Genomic DNA, 10,444 nt, shown 5'->3' with positions numbered 1-10,444 from the left:
ATTGGAGCATGAAAGCATTCACCAAGATGGCGAACAGAGAGTCCTGTGACAGATGCATACAAGAAGATGGCAAGCTGCTCCTCAAGTGTGACATGTTTTGAATTTCTGCACCCTGAATCGTGAAGTATATTTCAATAGTACAATAGAATACATGATGCTGCATGCCAAGTTCGCATCGTATGTGGTCTGGATGTCGTGCGAGGAGTTCGTGACCCATGCCATTACAGACAAGGCTGAAGTATAATAGGGGTTGCTTGTTGTAGTGAGTTTGCGAGTGACCTTGGAGTACCTGCCCAGCAGCATCAGCAATAGTCATTTGCTACACGAGCAGCACCATGGAACGTCTTGTCTATCCAGTGCAGCTCATTTATGTCCAGTCGGTCGGAGTCTACCGCATCAGCACAATTGGAATCTTCATCCGCACTGTCTTCGATGTCGACATCATCTTTGTCTAGTGGGTCTAGTAGATCAAATTTGGCATTGAGGTCGTTAGGATGCATTGTGTTGTACAATAGGCTCAGCGACCACTATCATATTGTATCAGCATGATCAGCGTGACATTATTTTTGGTCTCGGACTATTTGGTCTTGTATGGGCTACGTTGGAATTTCAAAGTTGGTTGGCGAAAATGATGTCCGAACAGACTCTTAGGCCACTATCGAGAAACTCAGAACTTGTGTTTTTGAAACTTTGGATGGCTGTATATCAAGGTTTACAAGCTTAGTAATATCAAGCTCTATGTGTGGGATTTTCCTTATGCACACCTCCTGACTTGCACTAGTTTTAATTCTAACCAAATCTCAAGGACCTCACTGTAGGATACCAGTTTGACTCATATCACAATAGCAAGCTTACATAATAATACACTCATATATCACACCATGTCTGAACTGATTCCAGTGACTCCATTCTAATTCCAAATTGCAAAATATGAGAGGTTGATTTCAAAAAGTCTGACATTTGTATATTTGTGCAACATAGGGGTTGATTTCACGCAAATCTGACATTTGCATATTTGCGCAATATGAGGGGTCGATTTTGCGCAAATCTGACACTTGCATATTTGCGCAATATGAGGGGTCAAGTTTGCACAAATCTGACATTTGCATATTTGCGCAATATGGGGGGTCCATTTCACGCAAATCTGACATTTGCATATTTGCGCAATATGAAGGGTCCATGTCACGCAAATCTGACATTTGTATATTTGTGCAACATAGGGGTTGATTTCACGCAAATCTGACATGTGCATATTTGCGCAATATGAGGGGTCCATTTCACGCAAATCTGACATGTGCATATTTGCGCAATATGGGGGGGTCCATTTCACGCAAATCTGACATGTGCATATTTGCGCAATATGGGGGGGTCCATTTCACGCAAATCTGACATTTGCATATTTGCCCAATATGGGGGGTCAATTTTGCGCAAATCTGACATGTGCATATTTGCGCAATATGGGGGGGTCCATTTCACGCAAATCTGACATTTGCATATTTGCGCAATATGAAGGGTCCATGTCACGCAAATCTGACATTTGTATATTTGCGCAATATGAGGGGTCAATTGTGCGCAAATCTGACATTTGTATTTTTGCGCAATATGGGGGGTCCATTTCACGCAAATCTGACATTTGTATATTTGCGCAATATAAAGGGTCCATTTCACGCAAATCTGACATTTGTATATTTGCGCAATATGAAGGGTCCATTTCACGCAAATCTGACATTTGTATATTTGCGCAATATGAGGGGTCAATTTTGCGCAAATCTGACATTTGTATATTTGCGCAATATGAGGGGTCAATTTTGCGCAAATCTGACATGTGCATATTTGCGCAATATGGGGGGGTCAATTTTGCGCAAATCTGACATGTGCATATTTGCGCAATATGGGGGGGTCAATTTTGCGCAAATCTGACATGTGCATATTTGCGCAATATGGGGGGGTCAATTTTGCGCAAATCTGACATGTGCATATTTGCGCAATATGGGGGGGTCAATTTTGCGCAAATCTGACATGTGCATATTTGCGCAATATGGCTGTTTTAGATATACCATAACCCAGCCTTAACTCTAATGGACTTGCAAAATCATGGGTAGAATTGGCAGACATCAAACATATGCTCAACAGAGAGACTACTGCAACGGCAAAAGATTGAAACAACGAACAACACCAGCAAGACGTACGCAGGGACATACAGAAGAGAGAGCACAAATACAACTACAACTGCAAGAGCAAAAGAAAGAGATGATGCATAGGCGAAAGGCAAGGGCAGCAAAGCTACATTACATTTACATTGGAACAATTGTATTGTCAGCCTCATCCTCAGAAGATCCTTGGACGGCCACCTTGGATTTCTTCTTCTGTTTACTGCCACGGCCTTGGGTCGAGGATGAGGACGAAGCACCTATAATATTATTTTGATATGATGATTAATGATAAATATTTTGAACGAAGTCAGCGATTGATATACGCGATGCGAACGGAAATAGAAACGCACCTGTGGCAGCACGGGAACGCTTGGCTGAAGACGAAGCGACGCGTCGTTCTTTACGGGTTAGGTTAGCTGATATACGATAGAATACAATTAAAATGAGACGAACCAGTGCGACGAGGTGGGAGTTGTTGAGTCAAAGGTTGTGTGGGCATATACGCTACAAAAGAATATGAAAATGAACAAATGGACGCGGTGGATACCGTCTGGACGGCGGGCTCACAAGCATCATCGGGATCATCTGGCTCGCTATGATCCTCGCTTTGAATGTCGTCCGGTTCGTACTCTGGTTCGTATTGTTCTATAGGTTCGTCGTCGTCGTCGTCTTCTTCGTTGTCGTTGTCGTCGGGGTTGAACCAACCGATGTCATCGGCGCTGAAGCCATCTATGATGTCCTGCGGGGACGGAGTGATTGACGGGAGTGTACTTTGAAGTAAATTACCTATAATGTATGAACGAGATCGTTAGATACCAATGACCACTGAAATATGAAATTGAATACATACCAAGCGTATCAGACGCCGATAGAACGGTGTCCACCGCGTCTGTCATCTCCTTGTCACCATCTGGATCCTCTTGTTCACAAGTCTCTACGAGTGCAGAGTTTGTTGGTCGAGGTGTTGTATTTGTATCTAGCAATATAACAATTAGACAATGAGGAGAGGACTACGACTGAGGAAATAAATCAAGACTGACCTGGGTCGGTCGATGGAAGAGGGCATACGTTTCCAGGTACAGGCGCAGGACGAGAGGTTGTGGGAGTCGTAACGCCCGGAGACACCTCGACGTTATGTTCATCGACCGATTGCACGGGAATTTCGACATGTTTGCGAGGAACAGGGCGAGGTTTTGGGACGACCGTTGCAGTGGTTTGACGCAAGGGTACTGATGGTGCAACGACAGGCGTAGAGACGGGCATAGTACTGGCAGGAGGAAGAGGAGCCTCAACTGTTGGCGTATGTGCAGAGACAGACGGTGAGGAGGCAGCAGGCATTTCAGCTGGCGTAGGAACATTGGAATCGATGACCTCGATGACGGTTGGACCAGTGAATGTGACCGATGGTGTCGAGCGAGCTGAAGGCTCGGATTCGACGACGACTTGAACGGCACGTTGTTTGCCTTTGCCTTTGCCTTTGTCTTTACCTTTACCTTTGCCTTTACCTTTCTGAGTGACAGACTTAGCAACCTGAGGGTTTTCGTCCTTGTCTGCGTCATCCTCGTCGCTGTATTCAGAACCATAACCCTTAGGAAAATTAGACGTACGTAAATAAAATTGAAGTAAATTAATTAATGTCAAAACACTTACTATGGTGTGAGGATCAGCATAGCTATCAGGTAGGCCAAGACCAAGACTGTAGGGTCTTTCAGCGAGGTCGAACACAGCTTCTGGGTCTGCTTCGAGCGTACGATAACGCTTTCTGGCAGTATTAATTTCAATACCCTAATAAACCGAAGTCAGTACACAAAACGACGCCGATAGAACGGTCAGGAGCGCGTGCGTATACGGGAAATCATCCAATGAGACGCCGTTGGTACCGTCTCCACGGCGTGCTGACTCACCTGGATGACTTGTCGAAATGGCCCCATGACGTCAGCTGAGACGAGCGAGGTTGTTCCACGCGTTGCACGAACACATGGAAGATTACAAAAGTAACCGATAAGTTTGTTGATCTCCTCGCGATCAGCTTGCTCGAGTGTGAGGCGAGCCTGGGTTTGCTTATGACTTGTGATGGTCTTGTCCTCGAGGGCCTTTAAGACGACAGACGGATCGCCTTGAGCCGAGGTGAGGTTTAAATTGTCCCACCATACCCATACCTTCCCAGACCGTAGCTTACCGGTTGCTGGGTCGAGCGTTTGAAGTTTCTTCATGCGAGGTTCGAGTGATAATTCGAATAACCTGCGAAGCGCGCCGACGTACTTATCTTTCAAGAGTTTTGCTCGATATTGAACTAGGTAGGTCCGCTCAACGGCAATCGCCTTCATGCAAGGGTCGATATCCCTTTGAGTGTTCTTGATCGTCGGGCTTAGCCAGTCCCAGGTCGTAGTGTGTAAAGCCATCATTCCAGCGATGGATTTAGGCTCAAGGGCAAAATCACGGCTCCTGGGTCCAGTCTTCGACCGGTGCGATAGCAATATCTTCGTAAGGGCCTCGCTAGCGATGCGCTCGTTCTCAGGGAGTTTCTCAAATGCAGCGTCTAACGTCTTCTTATCCTTAGGTCGAGGTGTGAGTGCTTTCTTCTCTTTCATCATGAGGTTGTTGAGCCGGAGCACCAACGTTCCTCTGTGTGCCCAAATGTTATCGACAATCTAGAGGTGTGTTAGCGTCTTTGAGCGTGTTTCACATTTCATTTCAGGGCGCCATACTTACATCTCTGCCAGCGACGTCATTCTGAGACGGGAACCGTGGATCCTTCGCAATATTGGACAGCATCACGACCGACCAATCGTCCATGGCGTGACCCTTGGGATGCAATATCCTCCAATAGTCGAGGAATACCTCAAACCAACGACATATCTGCATAGTAATTTTACACCGTAAGTCTGCCGTTAGAACATTATACGAAACAATCAATATGCTCACCTCAGCCAACCCTAGCTTAAGTTTGTTAAATGTGGACCAAGCGTAGTCCATCATAAACCCTCCTAGGAGAGGTTCAGGAGCGTGTGTTTCGCCTTCCTTTGGCGTCAGGAAGAGAGCAACACGAGCAACGACTCGGTCGAGGTGTTGTAGGATTTCGTTCTCGTTCTTGCTGTAATCTTTGTTTGCGTTAATGGACCACTTATTTCGCATAGAATTGATGATTCCCTGGCGATACGAACTCAAACGCATGACGTAGGTGGGGGTCATCTGACCGATGCTGTCCCTAATTGTGTCGAATGCGTCGAGAGCGTGTTTGTCGACACTGTCGAGGACTTCAGCCCACAAGGTAAGTTCGCTATCGTCATCCCCGTAGTCTGACTCCTCCATGATCTTACGCAGCTTGGCGATCTCTGCCTGGGCGTCTGTGTTGCCGTCGTCTGCCTTATCAATCAAGGCAGACACTTGTTTATAGCTTGGAAACGCCGAGCGAGACCCGAGCATTCTCAACGTGATCGTACGTTGCTCTATCCACATCAAATATATCTGACATAACATAATGTGAGTCGACCTCGCATATGATCAAAAAAACTTACGCCCATGCAAACATCCAGTCCTTTCGCCAGCCACGTCACGGAAAATTTGGGACGACGACGAAAGTGGGTACCGAGGTATAGTAAACGTGACGCCAGTAACATGCACAGTTTTTCGTGGTGCAGGACTCTTAGTAGCCGCGTATTTTTGTCTTGCATGCCTCGGATCTCCACTAATGTCGTGGTAGCACGTTCATGCCGTGTGTTTGCAGGAGTCGAGTCAAATACTCCTTTCAGCTTCTTCAACACGGTAATGAGTACCTCTTCTTCTGTTTCTTTGTAGTCGTGAAACGGATTGTTTCGACTAAGATGATTCGCTAACTCGTCTCCTCCTTGCAACAGAGATTCTGTAATAGAGGGTGTATAAGTATCACAGACCCCCCAAACACGACGCCGTTCAGACGGCTCTATCCGCGTGCTAACCAGTCCAGAATACCAGATCGTCCGCCATCCAGACGGTCTGTACGGCGGACGTTTTGAGGTATTATAATTACAAGCATCGAATACCACACTTGTGTGGAACGCCATCGATCATAGCACGATACGCACTCATGTTCTTACTTATGCCTCATGTTCTTAGTACTTTGAGTTTCAGCGATGGTCATGTGATTCGATCACGTGATGATTATTATCTCTCTGTCTGTATTTATCATTGTAATCTTAGTATATATCTTAGTATACATAGTGAATTTATATATATACCTACCGTAGTACAATTAAATAACATGCCTGCATAACTCGTATGAAATATTTTCAACTACAACAATTCGTCCCCCCGTCCAGACCGTTCCAACGGCGGCCATATTGACTACAAATATATTTGTATTTGTATATTTGTATGTGTTTTATATGTAATCCATTGTATACGACGCCGTTCAGACGGTACTATCGGCGGCCTAAGTGATCTGTCGAATGAATAGTAATATACAAGATAAGTTATATTATAGAGATATACATAGAGGTAAATATATGCTTGTGAGTGAGTCCAAGGGTCTAAAATACCTTATATATATATGGTTTTTTAGACATAGATAACGGAAATCCCGCATGATCACAAGTCATTAATATGTTTTGGGGCCCTTGGGGGTAACAAAACCACATATTGTACCTAACCCATTTACAAATATCCTCTATAATTTACTTCAGACAACTTGGAAACATTCACTGAAACCATTAATACTAATGTATTGACACTCGAAACACCGAGTATTGAGCTAAAGCCTCTAGGACGCCAAAATTCAGATCATATAATTCAGACATAGAAGATATTGATATAGGAGTATCAGACTACAAACCCAGACAGGCAGTATACCACTTGGATACCACTGACAATTTTGTTCTCGCAACAATCACTGTTTTAGCATTTACAAGTTTTGTTTCTATAGGACCACACTCCACAAGTCAGAATACTATCAGTCGCCTTCTGAAACCCCCCAAAAAACCTCTCCAAAGCACTCTAAATATACCCAACACATATCCGAAAGTTTGTGCTATAGTTTTACCCATCTGAAATTTGTCATACCAGCCCCAAAAATTCAAGTACAAACATTCTGTCAAAAGCTCCTACCAGTATCACTGACCCATGCACTCCCGGATCGCATTTGACATGTACGACAGCCAATGAAGATCAGATATTAGGAAGAAACTATAGTCCGACACCTGAAAATTTCAGACCATCTGAAACTCAAAAATTCAGACATATACATATGATATATTGCACATAACCCTGGCATGTTCGCAACATCAGACTAGCATATTGGACATATTTTTGGACACACTTTTAGACATGTTTTCGGACTATTGGACATTGTGTGAACTCACCTGATTATTTAGCATTTTACCTTTGCACTGCAGAATTGCACCTGTGCCATTAACTATTAGAAATTTGGACAATCTGGGCAACATAAACAGAAGAAGAATGAAAGTTGCATGAAGAAAAGAAGTCAGATGGTACTCTGCACCCAGTATTGTTTTGATATCCAAAAATTTGTGTTTTTGCCGAACTTTCAATTATTTTTTTCATGTTTTTTATTAGGCACCCTAGTGGGAAGACATATAGAGAAAACTTGCAACACAGACATAGGGACAAATGGACATTTTCGGACTTTGGACATTCAGAAAAGAGTCAGATGACAGATTGCTCATTACTTCTTACCAATTCTCATCTTTGTTTCTCACTTCTCACTACTTCTCATCACTTCTCACTCCACTTATCATCATTTTTATCACTTCTCTCACTTTTTCTCATCTTTGTTTCTGACTTCTCACCACTTCTGACTTAACTTCTCACTACTTCTCATCACTTCTCACTCCACTTCTCATCATTATTGTCACTTCTCTCACTTCTTCTCATTTTTGTTTCTGACTTCTGACTACTTCTCATTACTTCTCACTTCACTTCTCATCATTATTATCATGTCTCTCACTCCTTCTCATCTTTGTTTCTGACTTCTTACTACTTCTCATCCTTGTTTCTCATTTCTTATTACTTCTCATCTGTGTGTTCAAGGCAAATCTGGGGTATCAGAAAAGAGTCAGACAACATACTTCTTACTTCACTTCTCTCACTTCTTCTCATCTTTATTTCCCACTTCTTACTTAACTTCTCACAACTGCTCACTTCACTTTTCATTACTGCTCATTACTTCTTACTAGCTTCCTCTGGCCAAAGCCATTTTGCAGGATCAAAGTTTAACTTATCCGCTTGCACTTGCGTGAGACAGATACCTGGAACAAAATTTGGAGGGTGAGCAGGTCCCAGAATTAGTCCTATTAAGGGATTGGGCGGTAGTTCATGAATGATGCAAGTACACTGCGAACTTTCTTAGCACACACATTGAATGCGGCAATGTTCACAGTATAAAAAGCTGTACAGGACGAGGTTAGATGCGTGTATAGCGTGGACTGTGGAAGAGAGAAATCAGAGTATGAAAATGAAATGGGGACAGGATATGATGACAACAACAATGAATGTGGTGAAGTGAGATTGCTCCTTGAGAGCAAACAAATGTGGTTTTTGTCGCGTGCATTGCACAATGCGAGTGAAGAAATATTAGTGAGATATGAATGAGAAAATGAGTGTGATGGGTGAAGCGAGGAGCACAAACACTCTATAGTGCTGTGGATCATTGATACTTAAGAATCCTGACCCTCAACCTTGGTGATATTAACATGTAAGTGCATATGCATTGCTTTGCCACAAGGCGCACCATGAACCACTACCTGACAATTTCTGACCCAAGGGAGGGTTGGGATGCGCATTTCTTTGTGTGTGTTTGGGTCTGTCAATAAAATGTCCTGCTCCCCACTAGGGAGATCAAATGTGCGACACAAAGTGAGCATAAAAAATGGGCATCCAAGCAGAACCTCAAAGTTCACGCACTCCATTACCTGAACTTGGAAGTACATCGGACCTCCTCTGTAATCAAGCATGATATTCTCGATGACTCTGAGTATAGAGTCATGCGACATGTTGACAGACTCCATGCGCATGCAGTGATCTGACCACAGTCCTATACCAAATGATTGCTATGTCTGATGCATTCCTGATATTGAAATCCCAATCCCAATGCCTGACCCTGACCCAAAAGTTTCAGACCCATCATTTTCACATCAGACTTGTTCTTCTTATGTCCTGTCCAGTCATATTCATTTCCACTGGTGTGTATTTACTTGTTTTTCACATTATTGAATATTATAGATAGAGTTAATACATGTTATCTACAAAAGGTGCAGTACTCATGCTCTTTTACATACATTTGGACCTGATTTTGTGCTACTGTTTTCGCCTAATGCACTTTGAAATTCTACATAGACACTATATAATATCCAGTACTTCCTACCCATTACTTTACTTACTTTTTCCTACTCAGTAGTCGGATGGAAGTCCCTGGATATTAGTAAGTACTTGATTGTATTTGTGAAATATCTATCTGCTATTTTTCTCCAAAACATTCTAAAACACTTGACACTCATTTGACTGACATTCCAACACACTCCTTTACCATCTGACACATCGCCGACCATCCAATGCCTGAGCCAACTCTGAAAATTTCAGACTTGACAGTTTCTCCTTGGACAAGTAGTTCCTAGCTTCAGATCGGATTATCTTCCTTTTATTGATAAATAACTATCTAAACTGATACCAAACAGCTACCCCTATAGGATCGAATGCACTTGCCTTACAAGTATAGCAGCATAGGTTGTGCTGAAGATCTACCTACAAATTATTGTATAGGTAGTAACATTCTGCTGAGCTCAGCAGAAATCTGCTTCTTACACTGATGGTGGAAATAAGATATGTATAAAAATATGAATGGATAGTGCACTATAAGTCTGAGATGATCCAATGTATGGAGTCAGATAGATATGTGGAATAAGAAGTAGTAAAAAATGAAGTGAGAAGTCAGTGAGATGTGATGAGAAGTAGTACAAAATGAGTAAAGAGGTGATTAAGAAGTAGTCAAAGTGAAGTGAGAAGATAATAGGGTAGTGAGAAGTGATGAGCGTCGTACCTAATGTGAGAGTAGTGCGCCTGTGAGATGTGTTGCGTGCTGCGCCGTCGCCCCCTAGTGCCCGGTCCTCGCCGTCGTGCGCCGTGCCGTGCCCCCTTCTCCGCCGTCTTGCGCCGTCCCGTGCGCCCCCCTGCCGTCCGCGGTGTCAGCCGTGGTGCGCCGTCGTGCCCGTGCCGTGCTGTCCTGCGCCGTCGTCCTCTGTGCGGGTCTAGCCGTAGTCTCTTGTCTTCTCACTACTTTTTTCACTTCCTTTTTATTTCAT

The 10,444-nt window shown here is 43.6% G+C and overlaps 2 protein-coding genes across 2 annotated transcripts; both read right to left on the bottom strand.

Moving 5' to 3' along the window:
* Positions 1-2,294: 2,294 nt before the first annotated feature.
* Positions 2,295-6,196, bottom strand: EDB93DRAFT_1259068 (uncharacterized protein; the record flags this gene model as incomplete). The annotated part of the gene is made up of 11 exons (XM_041454150.1): positions 2,295-2,410; positions 2,504-2,551; positions 2,607-2,657; positions 2,721-2,939; positions 3,004-3,129; positions 3,194-3,740; positions 3,804-3,938; positions 4,058-4,804; positions 4,866-5,012; positions 5,079-5,621; positions 5,672-6,196. The coding sequence occupies 11 exons, from the start codon at positions 6,194-6,196 to the stop codon at positions 2,295-2,297; spliced, it is 3,204 nt and encodes a 1,067-aa protein (XP_041300503.1).
* Positions 6,197-8,803: 2,607 nt separating this feature from the next.
* EDB93DRAFT_1098912 (uncharacterized protein) lies at positions 8,804-9,154 on the bottom strand (the record flags this gene model as incomplete). Its single annotated transcript, XM_041446902.1, has 1 exon — positions 8,804-9,154. The coding sequence occupies one exon, from the start codon at positions 9,152-9,154 to the stop codon at positions 8,804-8,806; it is 351 nt and encodes a 116-aa protein (XP_041300502.1).
* Positions 9,155-10,444: the final 1,290 nt, after the last annotated feature.

The sequence above is a fragment of the Suillus bovinus genome (assembly GCF_016758785.1).
Source record: "Suillus bovinus strain UH-Sbo-P2 chromosome Unknown EDB93scaffold_445, whole genome shotgun sequence".
NCBI classification, from domain to species: domain Eukaryota; kingdom Fungi; phylum Basidiomycota; class Agaricomycetes; order Boletales; family Suillaceae; genus Suillus; species Suillus bovinus.
The sequence above is the reverse complement of the archived record's forward strand: the minus strand, read 5'-3'. Positions and strand labels throughout refer to the sequence as shown.